Consider the following 19,549-nt stretch of genomic DNA (forward strand, 5'->3'; position numbering starts at 1 on the left):
ATGGCACTAACCAAGGACAATACAAGTAGTAAATATTAAACCCCTACTCTGATCTAGCCAATGGACAGGACATTCTCCACAGGTACATGGAGAGTGGGGATTGACTCTGACATGAACTCTGGTGCCCCGTATTTGACTACTTCCCCTTGGTGGGGAGGTCTGGTGGCACTCAAAGAAAGAATAAGCAGGCTTCCAAGATGAGACTCGATAGCCTATGACCATATAGTGGGGAGGAGGTCCCCTTCAGTCATAGACAAAGCGGAGGGAAATAGGGTGAAAGCGGGAGGGAGGAAGGAACGGGAGGATACAATTGATGGGATAACAATTGAGATGTAATCTGAATAAATTAATAATAAAAAAGGATATCTCATAAATGGCCAAAAAATAGACTAGCGTGGGCATACTACATGGGCTTAGATCATTCATGGCTTCCTTGAAAAATGAGTGACTCTTTCACCCTCTAGTGAAATTCAGGATGTTTTGGAGTAAATAATAACATCTGCTTAACCGAATGAAGTTAACGTTGGACAAAGTGGCATTGAGCTAGCAGTCTGTGGGTCATACCAACACTCGTCTAGAGCTAAGCCCTGCGGCTCTCCCTCAAATCGCTGCTTGAATCAGCCTAAGTTGACAATAGTTAAATTATTCAAAATTTCCACAGACGATAAATACTTACTGCAGTCAAGCAGCTCTCATTCATTAGAGTGTTAATGAATTTTCCTCTAGAAATAAATAGCACCTTGTTAGGCCAATTGCAAAGAATGATGGTTTTTTTTTTTTTAATTGCAAAAATTGGCCCTACTCTAAGTTCCATGGAATTCAGTAGATGGTCACAGGACTTCAACTAGAGATTGCAGAGTCTGGCCTTTGTGCCATAGAGACACATGCATAGATGTGTGTGCCTATACAACTCCTTTCTGTAAGCTTAAAAAAAATTCTAGGCCATACAGTCATTGGGGGATCTCCACAGTAATTGTAATTACTTTTGAAATGCTGCTTAGAATTCTGATGGTAACATGTACATTGCATTTTGAGGCTGAAATGTCCTTCACGGGCTGATGCCTGCCTTCATGCTTGCTCTCTGCTGGCGCTGCTATTTTGGGGAGACTCTGGGACATTTACGAGGTGCGGCTTCACTGGCAGAATAGGTCACTAACAATTGTCTGTGAAGGAGATTCCAACGCCTGGTCCTGCCTCTTTGTCTTGTGGTTCATGATGATGTGAAAAAGCCTCCATCACATTGCCCCACCATAATGACCTGAGCTGTTCTGCCATGCTTTCTCCTCTATGATGTACTTAAACTTGTGAATTCAGAGATACAAACCAACATATGCATCTTTTCCCTTTAAGCTGCGTTTATTTTAGTTTTGTGTGTGTGTGTCATTGACACAAAAGTAACCAATAAATGTGATTCTTAGTATATTATATGACACATACTGAGCTATGAATAGGTGCAGAACAGTCATTTTTAAAATATTGTTGTACATTAAAAACAACTGTATTTTACTATTTTTCTATGCTGGAGATTTAATAAGGGCTTCAGAGATGCTGGGCAAGTGCACTAACACTGAGCTATATCCCAAGGCCCTAAGTTGTTTTCTCAGTCATCCACACCAAAGCTTTATAAGGGTTTCAAACCATCAAAGCATATCCATACCAAGATTATATTTCTACAATTTGAGAAGAGGACAATAATCTAGGTAATAGGAAGGCAGAAGATGGGAAATAACCATGAGTTCTGGTGAAATAGTTTAAATCAATTTAGTAAATCAACTAGGATTGAAGAGTCCACTTTAAATAAAAGAAAATTGAGCACTTGCTTTGCTAATAGTCTGTACATGAAATGACCGTGTGTTTCTGGAAACCCAGGTAAGGCTATTCTGCACAAGGTTGCCCTTGGCCAGGCTATGTCATTTTCTCAGGGAGTGGACATAGAGGTTATTTCAATCTCAATACAAACACTGGAGGAATGATGGTGCCAGACAAAGCACAGATGCATTCACAAAGAAGCAATAATACGATTGCCCATAATGTAGCTTATCTTAGGTGAAGTTTTAAACTGAGAGAATTAAAGAGTCAGAAAAAGAAACAAAATAAGAATAACAAGAAAGAAAAGAGAGAGGAAGGAAGGGAGAGAAAATAAAAAGAAATAAATTGAACACTTGCATGATATGAGCCATAGTATACAGGGGGAGGAAATCCCCCTCAGGAACAGTCATAGGGGAGGGGAATAAGGGGAAAATGAGAGGGAGGGAAGAATGGGAGGATACAAGGGATGGGATAACCATTGAGATGTAACAAGAATAAATTAATAAAAAAACAATAAAAAAAGATATTTGAAATAAAAAGATTTTCAGGCAATGGAGAAAACCACAGAGTGCAACGCAAACCCACTCCTCTAAGGAAGAACCTTTCCTTTTCAGTAGTTCTTTCATAGTTGAAATCAAGTATAATTTCATTGAGTTAAAGTTGGAAATTACGTGCCGCATATGAGGATAATTTTGCCTTCTAGACATTGATACTTAAGTTTGTAACTGATACTAGTATATGATAAATGAAATAACAAACAACATAAGCAATTCGGTTTATTGCAGAATGTCTCTATGCCTAGAATGTGTGTGTGTGTGTGTGTGTGTGTGTGTGTGTGTGTGTGTGTGTGTGTGTGTGTGTGTTTAATGAAGATTGACTCAAAATAGAAAAATAAACCACAAATAATTGTTAACTGTCTTTCTTTGAGCCAATACACAATGAAGGCAGGGATAAAGACCCATGTCCTCATTCATTCATATTGGTATGGGTTTTCTAGTTGGCTTTTTGTTCAGAGTTATCATAGGATAATCTGATCATCTCACGATAAAAACACAGGCACATAGTCACTGAAACCAAGGGGAATGTAGCCATTTTTTTTTTAATCAGTGCATTTAAAAAGCAAGAAGAGAATCCAACCGGACACCCAAACAGTCAGCAAATTGACCATGGACTTTAAGTCTTAATAACTGTGAGGAAATTTACATTAATTTTTGTTATCTAAGTTTTCCAGTCTATGATACTTTGTTATGACAACCAACAGACTAACAGTGGTATAAACTCTAGCCGTGAGCTCAATAGGAGTACTACAAAAATATTAAAACAAATGGTGCCTAACAATCTTTTCAATCTATCCAAAAGGAATGAAACGCTCACTTAAAGTGAAGCTAGTCCAGTAGAAATCATTCAAGCTGCACTCATAGCTCCGTGTCTTCCCCAGCCATTATCAGAGACATTTGTCCTTGCAGTAAATGAGATCAAATAGAGGAACCACAGCTAGAAAACCTGCTGAGAGAGACATCTTGGCACACTCTGTGCTCAATGAGACACCTCCACAAAATCCATTCCTTCAGATCTCAGATAATGCTGAGGAAGAGGAGGCAGAAAGACTGCAAGAGACAGAGTGGATGCAGGATGCCAAGGAAACAAGGTCTTCTGAAGAGGACCAATGTACGTATGAACTCACAGAGACTATGGTAGCATGGACCAGGCCTGCAGAGGTCTGGGCCACATAGAATCACAGCACTGGGTGCTGCTGTGGAAACAAGCCATCATCCCTAAACCAGAAGTTATTTCTAATTAACAGCCATTCACAAAGGAAAATTTAGTTCTCTCCAGTGGACTCTTACTTGGTATACCAACAACACTTAAGGCCAGGCTCCATGCCCTGCTCAGCAATAGACCAACATAAATAAGAATTCAGAGGTTTTCTGTCTCATAATATGTTGTTAAAGTGTTTTTTTTTAACTTTATAGATCTCTTGCATAGATATTATGGTTCCTGGTCCTGTGTTTCCATGGGATTTCCATATGTGAGAACATGTGTGTCTTGTGATGTGTCTTTGGCTCCTTTTCCTCAGTGTATTTTGTTCTATTTTAGCTCAAATGTTTTCAGCTTATCCTATTTTATTATGATTTTTTACATGTCTGTATGTTTTCTACTGAGAAAGAAAAAAGAAGGGGAGTGGATTTGGATTGGAAGGTAGGTGAGGAAGATCTGGGAGGATTTGGGGAAAGGGAAATCCTAATTGGAAAATATTGTATAAAATATGATTCAAAGAAAATAAAAAATATATTATTCTAGCTGAAGCTCAAAACCAATCAATTAACAAAACTAAGAGCATCCAGGAATTGTGGGATACTAGAAACTGTCATTTCAATACTAGGTATAGAGATACAGTGACATATAAGAGTTAAGTGAAGAAATGTTTGAATCTAATGGCAGATGCCACAAGACAGATGAAAGAAATCCATAGACGTCTGTAGAAGAATAAGTATCACAAAATAAAACTATTATCCACATGCAAGCAAACCTAGGTACAGCATTTTCAATTTTTTATTTAAAAATATTTTGATGGTAAATACAGAAAAATATTACTATGTATCCAAGATTAAAAAACCAAGTCTTCAACAAAATAATAAGAAGCTACAATATCCAGAAAACAATGGAGAAAATATTGAGAAGGTACAGAAAGGAAAATACAGTTGTCCTAGAACTCTATGCCCAACAAAATATTTTTTAATAACCAGGCTGCGTGTATTCTAGGCACAGCATAAAGTTAAGCAATTTAAAGAGAAAGGTTACAGTATCATGAGTAAATGGGATTTTTTTAAAAAGCCACATTCCCAAAATGACAAGCTGAATGACTTTCTATTAAGCCCATTTGCATTCAAAGGCTCATTGTGCCAATCAGCACCTTGGACAGGAGTGGAGCACTAAGGAGGTATGGCATTGTGCTATCCTGTGGTCTCAGCAAGTAACATCCTTCAGCACAGTGACTGAGCTGTGATTGCTCAGGAAGGTCTCCTACAAGTGTAAGTGTAAGGAGCTCCATGAGAGGAATGCAGCTCTGTTGTCTCCATCTCTCACTGCATTATAGTGCCTCACTTCCATACGGTCATTTTATAGATAAAAGGGGTGGGGGTGAACCTCACTAACTGGAAGAGTCTAAAGAGGTAAGTCTTGAGTATATAACATTTGACTCTTTCTGCTTCTGGGTTAACTCACTCATTATGATCATTTCTAGTTCAATCCATTTGTCCACAAATTTTGGAAATTCCTATACTCATTTATATCTGAACACTAGCCCAAGGGATATCTCCCATGAAAGTCTTTCCTTACAAGGAAAGTAGGACAGAGGGGTGGACATCCTATTGGGACTCTAGGTGAGAGAAGCTTGGGAGAATGGGGAAGTAGAAGGATCCAGAGGGTCCTAGAAGCCTACAAGAAGAACATTATGATGGGCATATCTGGGCCCAGGGGTCCTGCTCAAACTATGGCACCAGACAAGGTCAATACGTGTAGTAAACTTCAAACCCCTGCCCAGATCTAGCCAAGGGACAGGACATTCTCCACAAATGAGTGGAGAATGGGGTCTGACTTTCACACGAAATCTGGTGCCCCATATTTCACCATGTCCCCTGGATGGGGATGCCTGGTGGCACTCAGAGGAAGGATAGCAGGCTACCAAGAAGAGACTTGATACCCTATGAGCATATATAGGGGGAGGAGGTCCTCCTCAGTCACAGTCATAGGGAAGGGGAGTAAGGGGAAAATAGGAAGGAGGGAGGAATGGGAGGATACAAGGGATGGGATAACCATTGAGATGTAATATGAATAAATTAATAAAATATATTTTAAAAAAGAGGTGAGCCTTACAATACACTTTTTGGCATGACAGGATCTGTGCAATACTTCAGATCAGTAGTCTCTTTCTTAAGCATTTCTGCTCTTTAATATAGTGTTTCCTAGACTATGATCCAAGCCTTGTGAGCTACCTCTATATACACATAGGTCAACAAATATTTATAATTAACATATGCATCTGTTTTTATTTTCCAAGTGTTGCTAATATAAAGAATTTATGCTCTGTCAAAAACCCCATAACATTTATTACTATCAGATGATCAGGCAGAAATTCAAGACTCGAAGAAATTGGGAGTGAAAAATAATCTATAGTTAGTATTTGAGTTAGCCATTGAGTACTGCTTGACACAATTATAAGAATAGTATAAAGGTGTAAGAATTCTATTGTCAAGAGTTATAGATAGTGTAAATTAATATGACTCAAAGAACAAGGCAAATTTGGTTTTGTTTTTAAAAACTATGCTCTATCTATGAGGCAAACAATTTATACAATCAGAAGAATACATAATACTGTTTTTAGATGAAAGATTAGACTATTGTTCTACAGATGAATTTCTGATTTTTTTGATACTTCATTTATTCTCCCATGTACACATACAATTACCAGTAATGTTAGGATGCAAACCCTCAAGCTAATAGTAATTTTAATAATGCCTTTTAAAGAGGCCTTGGGAAAACATGACTTTCACCTTAATCCGGGAAATCAAGCATTTATTTTGTGTAAGTAGAGAGGAAAGCATGGAAAATTGATTCAATTCGGTTAAAGTGTTGTCCCCCCTTCTCTGTGGGTTAGCCAGGAAAGACCTGGATAATCAGCTTAATCAAAGCAGGGGGATCACTTACTAATTTAATGCGGTGGCCAGGAATGGCACTGATCGCCCACGTGCACTCCTTCCTGCTTGGATACTTGTCTGGCCAGTTCGGACTGGTGATGAGGCCACTTGGGCTGTGGATCTTCTGTTCACACTCAGCTGTGCCAATAACAAGAGTGTAAGTTGGTATGGGAATCTAATGAGAGATTAGGTGAGAAAAGATGCAGCCTACTTGCCCTGCTGAAAGATTTCCCTGATGCTAGTTAATTGTCACACCAATGCAATGCTACCATTTTCATCTGCTTCGGAGAATCTGTTGCTGAACATAATCAGGCAGTGTTTGCCAACTGAATCACGGGAAATGTATGCTAGTCACAAACCACCTAAGTGCCTAGTAGAAAGTGAAGTTCTATTTTAAACCATTGGATTGGAAATTTCAGAATTCAGTAAAGCAACATACATTGGAAACCAACCACATCAAAACTGGGTCTCAGCAAAATATGTAATATGTCAACACAATGAAAGGGCAATTAACTGTGTAGTTTCCTGTCATTTGTCTGCTATCAACAGAAACATCACTTACTGATAATTAACGTTGGTAAACCATTCTATTACTCAAGCACTAATATTTCTCTCTTCTACAGTTAAATATCCACTTGAGTGTCTACACTGACATTTTAGCTGGCAAAATAAAATAAACCCAATGTGATTTGGTGTAATGAAGCTCTAAGGTAACAAATTGTTACTAACTTTGAAGGGAAATTTTGAAGTAATTTCAGTAAGTGTCCCAGTAAATTACCACGATATATTATTATGTTTCTCACAATTGGTGTCACGTTAGTTGAGGCCATATTTTGAAAATTCTTTCTCATATATATAACATACTTGTTTCACAGCAAGGCTCCCCCTCGGTCCATCCTCTAACTGAATTAAGATAATTTCTGTTGCTGTCATGACAGTTTCCTTCTTTCCTAAAAGACCTTCTATATCAGCCCATGTTCTCATAGGAAGATTTGATTTTCAACTGAGGAATGCGGGAGGAGGAGGAAGAGGAGGAGGAAGAGGAAAAAGAGAGGAGGAGAAAGAGGAGGAGGAGGTAGAAGAAGGAGGAGAAGAAGAAGAATGTAGATTTAAAAATCTCAATGGTAGAGCAAGTGCCTTGCATGCATGAGGTCCAACACTGCAGAAAGATAAAATTCTGGACTGATGTGTGGCTTCTGTTGCCCATGTTTGGTCTTTGACCTATAAGTCATGGCATCTGCAGGGCCTGAGGCAGCCCACAGCAAAGTTGGAGATTCCCTACAAGGCAATACAAGGTGTGTACTGTACAGCACGAGTAAAGGAAAACTCAACCCCTTTCCTGGCAATAAAAGTGAACCATAAATAGGGAGTGTCTGGAAATCATTTTGTCTAACAGGAAGTTTTCTATAAAATAAGTTCCAGAAAGCTACTGTCAGGAGCAGATTTGAGCACGGATTCCACACATGATCTGTAAAAGCTGTTTTCCTTTCTTTGAATTACATTACATGTCTACATAATCATTGGGCCTTTTGTCCCAGTCTTTGATTTAGTAGCATGCCCCCACCAAGTTATAAACATCCTGTGCATGAATGCAGAGAGCAAAAATCCTTGCTTGCCTGTGATTCTGCACAATGCCATTTCTCAAAGAAAAAGATTAAAAAAATCCCTGATATGTGAATCTGTTTGAAATGAAGGTCTATATGGATGTTATGTATGATTCAAAGATGTATTTGAAAAAGAAAACTCCTCACAGGTCTCTCCTGATGGTGACAGTATAAAAATTTCCTCAGTAAGCTTTATTTTCCTTTAAAAGAAGCTTGCCTGCAATCCAAGTAGGCAATTCCACAGCAGACCCACTGAGAAGAAAGAACGAAATAATTGCCTTTTGTTCCCACTTAAATCAAGGCAGCCAAAACATCAGATACAAAAAAAAAAATCTAGTGAGTTATTATAATACTACTAGTATGTATTCCGCTCTACACCCTTGCTTAAAAATTTAAAGGGCACATAATCTACCTTTTGAGTTTGATACTTCTGATATTTAAAGGCGTATCACTCATGTAGCAAATGTATTCTACGTTCAGGGAGGAATAACACACCAAACACAAACCATTACGGAGGGCTTTATATGTGGGCAGTGTAATGAGATCTCTCTACAAAGACCTAAAACTATGTGGTGAAGCTTTCTCTACCAGATGGCGGCATGGCAGCAGCTTCTCTGTTAAATAATGCCATCCATGTGTGAAGTGCAAAACTTTCGGGTCATTTAATGAGGTGTCCAATATAGCATCCTTTGAAACTCTGAACACCAAACAGAATCCCTTAGCTTCTGTTTCGCTTTGTTTGTGAGGTTTGTATGGTCAGCAGCAGCGCCGCCGTTCGTTGATGTGATTGACAGCATGGAAGCCATGCTTTACTCTACCCATGAGAGATCTGAGGCGCTGTCGAGAAGAGATTGTTTCTTCTAGTACCTTCCTTGCAGCCGTGTTTGTTCTCGTGCAACACAAACCCGTTCCGGCACTGACACACGTAGCTTCCCATTGTGTTCACACACTCGTGCTGACAGCCGCCGTTATCCTTCGAGCATTCATCCTTATCTGGAGAAGAAATAAAGGCCCGTTTAGACAGCGGTTTTTTAAAACAAACGATGTCGAAAACAGTTCGCCCCGGTGGTCTGAGAAAGGATAAAATAGGCTACACACTTCCTGGTTTTCAACGTAAAGCAAACACAAACTTATGGTGCCTTAGTTTGACTCATTCCTTGTTTAACTTGGAGTCTTTGACTATGGACTGTGTCTGAGCGTATTGGCGCTGGACACTGAAGGGGCTTCTGAGCACATGTCTGCATCGCGTGGGATGAATTTCTGAACACACTGGTGCTAGTTGTGGACTGAGGGTCTGAGAGTAGTGGTGTTTGGGCATTTGGCAATCTTCTTTTGTGATGGAGTAGAAATTTCTGATAGGAGAAAAAGGACTTTCTTCAACTGATTTTTAGCATTCATTATCCATTTTTGAGAAATAAATTTTAAACTGTGAGTAGTCTGGATAAAGAAGAGAGGTATAGGAAAAGCGATATTACCGCCACAACAGAAGCTAAACAAGTTTCCAAAATGTGGGTACAGTGACTCTTAAAAACTACTCGGTGTAACTAGGGGAGTTGTTTTGTTTTCAAATTTTATAGATATACTAAGAATTAATTACTTCAGGCATTACCTAACACACACAGAGAGAGAGAGAGAGAGAGAGAGAGAGAGAGAGAGAGAGAGAGAGAGAGAGAGAGAGAGAGAGAAGAAAAGTATTTTTAGTCCATTCTACACGTGGGTCTAAATTTTACGTATTTTAAGGAATGGTGTGGCAGAGCAATTAATTAATAACTCATGCACTAAAAGGCTTTTGGTATGTGAGAAGGAAAACAAAGGTTAGAATAGGAAATGAATAGAAATTTTTAGAGGCAGCCAGCATATTCATTACAGGGAACAAAGCCAAACCGGATTAACAGGGAGTCAATACAGTGAGAGGAGCAGCTATGGCAGGGTGAGGCTGAGCTGTCATTCTAAGCCCAGCATACGCGTTTAAATCAAACTGGAAGGTTGTCCCTAATGCATATATAATGCAACATCTCTCAGATGCTCCTTCCACACACGAAAACAAAAAAAAAAAAAGACACAGCACAAGCAATCTCAATCTCGGGTCAGTCTGAATCTGAATTCTCCATTCACAGCCTGTATTTCCAGCAAAAGCTAGTGAGTTTATGGTTGTGTACAAAACAATCTAATTTTCTTGATTTCATTCTGATAAGTATTTTCCCTTTAGAAGCAACTTATGGGGAATATGTTTGTTAATAACTTGAGAGCAATTTAAAAATATTTTATTTCGTATTCATAATGCAGTGGATCAAATCCATCCTATCCCCCCTTGTTTCTCTTACATCCCACCACCACTTTTACACCCAACTTCCTATGCTCTCTCCACTCTCCCCTTTCTCCCTCTCTCCTCTCTCTCTCCCTCTCCCTCCCCTCCTCCTCCTGCTTCTCCTCCTCCTCCTGCTTCTCCTCCTCCTGCTGCTTCTCCGCCTCCTCCTGCTTCTCCTCCTCCGGCTTGTCCTCCTCCTCCCTCTCTTTTCCTGCTCCTCCTCCTGCTCCTTCTCCCCCTTCCTCTCTCTTCCTGCTCCTCCTCCTCCTCTTCCTCCTCCTCCTCTTCTTCTTCGTCCCTCCCTCCCCCCCCCCGCCCACTTAATCCACTTAACACTGCCAGTATGTGCCTAACTACAAAGACTTCCACTCAAGTATGTGCAACCTATCAAAGGCCACATATTTGAGAAAAGCAGACTTTCTATAGCAGCCATCAGTTGCCAAGAGCACCTAAACTAAGCGGTGGGACTTGATGGCCTCCTCCTCTATGCTGGCACTTTGTATGGCTTGTGTTTATACAGGTCTTGAACACGTGATCACAGCTGCTGTGAACTCACATGTACAACTGCCTTGTTGTATGCAGAAAACAGTTTTGATATAGTTCTCTGCTGTCTCCAACTCTTCCATTCTACCCACTCCTCCTGCTGGGATTGTCCCTGACCTTTGGAGTGGGTTATAAGATATAGATGTGCCAGAGAAATCAGGAAATGAGTAATGGTCCATGGAGGATGCCGTTATTCAAGGAAAGGGAGTTAGGTTGCAAGTGTTATAAAGGTAGAATGGGGAATAATAGAGGAAGAAAGTTATAGGATGGGAATACAGGGTAGAGGAGTGAGTGTGAGGAGAGATAACTAACACTAAAGACCTTTGAAAAAGTCGTATAGAACCCTAGTATTGTAGGGGCTTTATAGGATATATACATATATATACATAAAAATCATTCAGTTGCAGTTCTAGATACACATAGACTTACCAAACACAAAATCAATTAACTTAAAATTCTGATTAGTTTCTTATAATTACATAAAATTGATACATGAAAAACATGCTAATTTATCTACTATGGAAGTGACAGAAATCATGGACATTAATTTCTCAGGTAAGCTTTCTAAAAAATACTTTTTATCCTTCCTTTTAAATATAAAACTACATATTTAAAAGTTATGACTGATTATTTTATTAGATATATCAGAAATAAAACTAGGTATACACTATTTCACTGAATGCATTACATTTTGAATACATTTGTTTGTCTTTCCTCCTAATGAATCACTTCTTTTAAGAGAACTAAGTTTTCAAATAGCTTTCCTTTCTGAATAACATAGAATAATTAACAACTTATTTTATTCATAAACATTAAGTTTTCCAGTAATTACTATTGTAAAGCATGTAACAATAGTTGCGAATATTATATTCTTGATTATAATTTCATAATGAAATAACTTTTGTTTTCTGTGAATAAAAATTTCAGACTAATCTTTGACAAAAATAACTACATATGTATATTAGAGTAGCATGCATATTCAATTGCCTGTTATGAGATAATTTGAACTTAATTCATAGTTTTCATCTTATATTAGTATTCTTCATCTGTTGCCATCCTGATTTGCACCTCAAGTAGCAACTTATGTCAAATACTGTTTTACCTTCCTTTCCTAGAGCAAACTTACCAATTAGCTAACAGAAGACACCAAGAATTTAGGTCTACAGCAGGTCTAATTATATATAAAAAAATATTTTAAACCTGAATCTGATACATTTCTAAGACCCAAAAGAGAATAATGGAATTTTATTCTCTCTAACAATTATTGTAGCCTTTATCAAGTGGCAACCTATAAAAGAAACAAAAAGTGCCTTTCTTTCCTCATGTCCTCGGGATGCTTAGTGTAACACCTTACCAATGCCATCTGCCAGGGTCATGGCTGAGCATGGTAAGGTTAAGCAAATGGCTGGTAGAGCAAGCTAAACCAAGGAGTAGATAACACTGTGATGTGGAGCAATGCATCTTCCTCCCTAGATGTCTCTGCCCTCAGATGAACACAAAGGTAGTGTAGTGACGGCTTCAGTCACCTCTTGATCTTAATTATTCCATATGTTCAGCAGCATCGCTCTACATAATAATCTCATCTAAACTTCTTCAAAATTAAGTAAAGTTATATAATCTATACCTACAAAATTTTTTCATTAGAGCATTGACATAAACACTAATATAGCAGTTGTTCTTTAACATGATCATATCAAGGAACTTGCTTTATGACGATTCACCAATTATGGGTGCTGCCACAGGATGTGACTACTTCACAAAGCACACAGAGCACACGTGCTTGTATGTGCCAGATCTCCTGCTGCATGCCTTTTTACATCCATGTTACAAGAGGGAAACAAGGCATTTTACACACAAACACTACAGTTCACAAAAGCCTGGCCTGGCCAAGAGTAACAAAGTAAAATTTAAATTTAAAGAATATGAAGATGTTTTCTTCAAAGTTGCCAAATACAAACAGCCAAAACACTGTGAATGTCACATTTATATTGTTCCTGATTGTTTCATGGTTCTTCTTGATGTAGGTAGTTTATTGTAGATATGTGTAACAATATAAATGTTTAAATGTTTAATAAATTTTTATTAAATGTATAAATGTACATTTATTAAAATGTAAAAAAAATTAATAAAAAAAATTAAAAAAATATAGAGAGAGTTAAACATACTTTGGGATCAGGAGCTGTTTAGTACAACTTTTAAACAAATTTTAGATAAAATGTACATTTATAGTAATGTAAAAAATTCTATGTGTTTTAAATTGTTTACAAAAATCCACTTATTTCATAAATTCAGTTTTTAAAATAAATATTTAGACAGTACTAAGGTAGGCAGTCTTTTCTGCACCTAACACTGGACCACTTAAAAACTTCAAGATATACAACATTTACAAAATAGATAGGTCTGCAAATATCTTCCTTTTATTAGAGTAGGATATTAAAATTCCCGTTTGAATAATATAAATCTTAAACGAATGATTGAAGAGAATTTTAAAAGGTAATTAAATCTCAGAGAAAGGTAGGAAGGAGAACAAGGGAAGACAGATCCATTGATTTGGAACTCAATAGAGCTTGTGAACCATTAAGTTCAATTACCCTGAAAACTGGAAACAAACCCTGGACATTGTAAATCTCATTAATTTTAAGTTGAGGGAAGATGGCATAAATAGACTTTGAATTAACTCAATCCAAATTACCTAATATTAAAACATAATTGGGATTCAGTTGTGTTAAATAGATTGCTAGCTACACAGGCTGACTAGATTTTCATGGGAAGGTTTATTACCACGTATTTTTGAAGGTCAAGGAATGGTTTTATCATAAGTGAGTCTAAAGCTGAGAAAATATGATTTATGCATGTTTGCGTAATGTTTGTAAAAAGTGGTGTTTGATTTTTATGTAAAAATTATACTTTTAATTAATTTTAAAGTCTAGTCAAAGTGACAACCTGTTAATTGGTAGCTATTGTTATATCTCTACAAAATATCATTTAAATTACATTTCCATATTTCTGTGGAAAGCTATACTATATTATATAAATGTAATCTTTAAAAATTACATTTTCCATACCTACCACAATTATTTCTATAGAAACTAGACAAAACATGACATTGATTTTAGCCTAGCATATAAAAGAACAAAAAAACAGTAAAACAAGTTTAGTGCTCAAATGAGATCATATTTTCTGAGGCAATAAATGTTATTTGGAAAAAAAAATCTGACAATTTTGGGAAAGTCTGGTGTCACTATTACCACACACACACACACACACACACACACACACACACACACACACACAATCAGTATGTGAAAATATCCTAGTTGTTGTACCAGCCTTTGCTCTATTTAAATTTTATGTAAGAGCTCTTATTTAGGTAATCAAGCTGTTAAACCTAGCTCAGGCATTCCATGTGCTTCCCCATCACACACACACAGACAACAGTGAAGAAGAGACAGCAGTTAAGAGCAGTACACACTGAAAGAAAGAGACTCCTGTTCATACAGCACGTGCGCACATTTACCTGAGAAGAAATGTGCTTTGAAGCCCTTCTTGGATACAGTGTTGTCCGATTTGAATTCAATCCTCATGTTGTTGAAGTGGGAAGTAATCACTTCAGGTACGTCAACTCCACAGAATTTGCCGTGCAGTTTAGACTCGGAGGAAAGACCACTCCAGATCTCCACATAATCATATTTGCAAACCTGGACAGACATGGTTGTCAGGATCACCAATTAGAAAGGACCAGATGATTGTCATTTGTGTTAGAAGAAAAAAAAAAAACAGACATGGCTTTAGTTCATTAGTCCTATCGTAGTCCTACTGGGATTAACTCAAAGAAAAAATATCCAGCAGCAGGAGTCAACTATGGGGCAGAATGCATGAAAGTTCACAAAGTTTATTATGGGAAAACACCTGGAATGGCACAAGCTTGTAGCAATTATTTGTATGGTTCATGCATGACATGTATCTTTTACAAAAAAATACCGAACTAGGAGGAAAATTATGATGCGCATTTATTCAAAGCCGATATCAATGGGCAGAACATAAGCTACAGCTGCTGCCTTCTTTCTACTTTTATTTTATTTTAAACTTCAGAATGAATTGTACAAACATTTGTCATGTCTTAACTCACACTGATGATGAATACCTGAAATTACTTGCTACATTTTTCCTGAAATGACAACGATCAATACAAATCATACTTTTCCATTTTGTGGATGAACAAAAAAAAATCTGTTCCAAATTTTCATATATGTACAAAGGTGTTGTTGCCACACATTCTTTTGAGTGATTAATAGATCAGGGTAGGATTTACACCAGTGCTGTGTCCTGTAACCATGGCATTCTGATCTGAGCAGCACAAGAAAATTAGTGTGTAGTAAAAAAAAAATGTTGTCCTTAAAGCTTAGTGGAAGGCTTGTGTTCCTTCAGTTCCTGCAATGTTAGGTACCATAGGTTATTCTGTAGGGCTTCTACTGGATTGTAAACAAATATGAAATCTCTTCATTGTAATAACCTCTCCAGCCTCCCTTTTGCAACAAAATGAAATATGCCTGTCTGATTTATTTTACCTAGCATTGTGAAAATGCAAGGACACAAATGAATGCCAAGTGTTCTTAAGCAATTTTATGGCCACTAACAGATGTTTCCACAGCACACTTTTCCCAAGGTCTAACAGAACATATTCTGCAGAATGCATCTTGCATGAACAACTTTATTATATAAACTTATAATTAGCAAGGTTTAACAATGCATACACGTGGACCCTGGGGCATGATCTGTACTTCGAAATATGTCAACTCAAATCGCTGGGAGGTTTTTTTTTGTGATATTAATTAGGTGCTAAATAAACAAACTGCTACTGGGAAGAATGAGGTAATTTTTCTACATACTTTGTTAGGCTGAGGTATTTGTTTAGAGGGAACTCCATTCTAACAGAACATTTCAGATGCTGAAGGTCTCTCCTGTTGATGTTCTTCTCAGACATCGGTACAGGAAATAAATTAATGAAGTTTTGACTTATTCTAATATTCTAGAAGTCAATGTTTTGCTTGGGCCTTTTACTGTAACCAGTTAGTTATCAAGCTCTGAAAATACACAGAATGCTGAGATGACTTTCCACACAGTAACACCATTAAAAGTTTAAGAATTCTGGCATACACTAACAAGTTTACAGCCAGCTAGTCTGTGAATGGTGGCCATTCCAAGGAGAATGAGGCTTGCCTAAACACAGAGCTTCACTTATATGAAACCACCTCTGCTCCTTCCTCCTGTGTACAAACTCCTTTTCTTCTTACACCATGTGTCAATTCAAAATGTCTCCCTGACATAAGTAATAGCTGCAGCGACAATTACGATAGTAGAGCTAATTCAGGAACTGTTACTATAAAAATTGCAGACTGGTAGAGAAATCCCATTTACGAAAGGAGTAGAGCAAATGTATTATAAAATCAGCATGTTCATTTCAATATTCATCCTGATTGGAGGCATTTGTTAAAGAGAAGTTATATTCCATGTGGATTAAATATGTTAAGAGGATTAAGGGATGGCCATCAAATTGTTCGGATATGATCTTGGAAAATAACCTCAATAAATCTGTTGACTTGTGTGTGTTCTGTATCTTCATATGGTTGTACCTGTAGGTGTGAATGCACATGTGTAAGCCAGACGTCAACTTCGGTGATCATTTTTCATGAGCTTCCTTTTTTATGACAGGCTGTCTCAGGGAACATGAGGTTCACCAATTAGTCCAGACAGAATGTCCAACAAGGCCTGTGGATCGGCCTGTCTTGGTCTCCCCAGTGTTGGAACTACAGGCATGGGCCACCATGCCTATAGCTTCCTGTGTAAGTGCTGGATAAGGGGCTCAAGTCCTGTTTCCATGACAAATCTTTTACCAAATCAACTTTTTACTTATGCCAGCCAATCAAGTTGTGTGATCCTGCAGTCCTCCAGAAGGCCTAAGTTTAGCACCCAAAAGCCACTTGCCACATTTAATTCAAATCCTCCTAATGATTTTTTAAATGCACTTAGGTACCTTAATGACTACAAGTTGAATTACTAGAAAAAAAAGAATATTTAAAAGGCAGTAACAGGAGCAGAAAGAAAAATAATCAAAAGCCAAAAAAATACACCAGAGACTGTGTATATTAAAGCTACAACATCCCCCCCAACAATTGTGGCCCAGAAGTGCTCATACATTTCTGATCCTGTGTTTTATATATTTCTCCAAGTATACAGCAAAGGCAAACTAATTTTCATTAGTTAAAATTTTTCATTATACTTAATGGAATTAAATCATGTTCAATAGATATAAATGAAGGTTAGAAATAGGAATCAGAAAAAAAAGGTTTTAAAAGAAAAATGGGATATCAAAGAAGCAAGTGCTTATAACCTTGTACCTAAAAAGTGACGCAAGGAAACCAAAAATCTAGTTGGTATTATCTTGTTATCATTCCTAAGCATAGAATTTCATGTGAACTTTCTGTGTCTGTTGATTGTCCACAGACATTACCAGATAAGTGGTTTCATGGGTTTCAATGTGGCCATCTCTCAAAAGCTGAGCCTTCAGTCCAGAAATCATATTTTGAAAAGGAATAGTGACTGTGCCAAAATTTACATTTTCTTAGCTTAAAATTAATATTTTGGTATGTAAACCACAAGCACAATTCATAATGAAAATTAACATAATAAGAAAATACACTAATTTCCAAAAGTAGAATATACTTTTCTCATAAGTGGAAAGTTTTTATCTGATTCAATTATTGTTTATTTTCATTTATTATATTGCCAGAAATACCTATGCAATATGAAAGCATATCCTAAATATTCTATAGTTATTTAGTGAATAATGAAAATATTGGACATTAAATTAACTGAAAATCCCTACAGGTAATTTTCAATCTCCCAGACAAATTTAAATATTACCCATACCAGAAGACTCATAAGTACTTGCAGCAGTAACAAAGAGGACATTTTTCATGAATGCATTGTGTTCTTTTCTCTAACTTCGTCAGATAGCCTTTTAGCATTCTCAAAACATGGTGAAGACGTAGGCGTTGCTTACTTACTTCATTGCCTTCCAATTCAAAAAACTCGAACTTCACAGAGATTCTGTACTGGCTTGGAGCAATCACTTGCCACACACAGTTTTTGTTTGGAGGGTATTCTTTGGGCCAGCCAGGGGTAGTTACTGTGCCATTGAGCTTTGTAAGAAGCCCTCCGCAAGCAGCTGGAAGAAAAGAGAAAACTGTGCTCCTTAATAAAGGTGTTCTTTCTCAGTACCTCTGAACCATCACCCAGCACCTCAGCATGAAATGTAAAGCAGCTTCTAATTGTTAAACGTGGAAACTACAACTCACTCCTTAGGTTTAATTAAAAGAATTGTGTCATCAAGTCCCACTCCTAAGCTATTAATCAGCAGTGTGGGACAATGCAAATTATGGCTAAAGTACACCATTTTAAGTTGCTTCAGAGTTTAAGCGGATAAAATAAAATAAGGTCCAAGTTCTCTTCTCTTCTAAATGCATGTAAAATAACATACAGTATTTTGATGACAGGAAAATTAAAATAAAATTATTTTTTGGAAATTAGTAAAATGTGGAAACTAAGGAAAACATATATAGAGATGATAGATAGGTGATTGGCAGATGATGGCTAAAAAGAAATCAACAATTGAGAGATGATAGATAGATTAGATAGATATATAATAGATAGATGTATACATAAATTATTATAAATAGATGATATGGATAGATGAGAGAGAGAGAATGGATAGATGATAAATATTGAGTTAGATAGCATAAAATATTCTGGTAAAATAACATGAAACACACTCTTTTAAATTGCCATACTTTTTAAAAAGGCAAGTAAGACCATTTTACAGTGGCAAGAAAGATAAAATAACAAATAGAACATATTATTCCAAAGACTTTAATTTAACAACTTCTTCTCTTTGTTATTTAATGACATTGCTTACATTTCCTTTCTTGGAGCCTATTGAAAATTCCAAAGTCAAACTATCACAGGACAAGTTGAAGAAAATGAGCACATGTCACACCAGCTCATGACTGGTCCCTGGGATGTCCAATAGTTGCCTGGGATAACTGGTACGTTTATTGGCTCACATAAACAAGGGTACGTGTGTACTTCATGGTCTATTAGCAAATATTTAAAGTGACTGGTACACACATTTGTCCTGGGTTTTTAATAAGTGACTATGAAGGAAAAGATGTACTTCTAGAAGCCACATGTAAGAAATAGTGATGTTAATCTGTGGGACACAGCTCAGTGGTACAGCACCTGCCTATGTTGTGCAAGGCACTGGTTTGGAGATGCAGACAGCAATACGAATCTTCATTAAGAGTCATTTTTCTTTAGGATTGGTACACCACGTGCTCTTTAAAAATACCTCACATCCTTCATAACTGTGCAGGTTTCATTTCTATACCCAGTACAGAGAGGAGGCTGGTTGTTTAATATGTAGGGCGGAGACTTAAAAACTAAACAGGACTTCAAACTGTTAAGAATTAAGGTGTCCGTGTCATTAAAAATAAAAGCCAGGACCACAGAGCATCAAACATGATGTCAGA

General features: G+C 37.2%; 1 protein-coding gene across 1 annotated transcript in view; it reads right to left on the reverse strand.

Annotated features, from left to right (window-relative positions):
- Positions 1-19,549, reverse strand: part of TLL1 (tolloid like 1) — a 205,638-nt gene that overhangs the window by 16,979 nt on the left and 169,110 nt on the right. The window contains exons 15-18 of the mRNA XM_084758020.1: positions 18,029-18,189; positions 14,479-14,659; positions 8,978-9,103; positions 6,517-6,644 (exon numbers count right to left, since the gene is read on the reverse strand). Of these exons, the coding sequence (XP_084614146.1) occupies positions 6,517-6,644; positions 8,978-9,103; positions 14,479-14,659; positions 18,029-18,189 (596 nt within the window). The remainder of the gene's footprint in view (positions 1-6,516; positions 6,645-8,977; positions 9,104-14,478; positions 14,660-18,028; positions 18,190-19,549) is intronic.

This window comes from Acomys minous, assembly GCF_964271855.1.
Source record: "Acomys minous genome assembly, chromosome: 15".
Lineage (NCBI taxonomy): Eukaryota > Metazoa > Chordata > Mammalia > Rodentia > Muridae > Acomys > Acomys minous.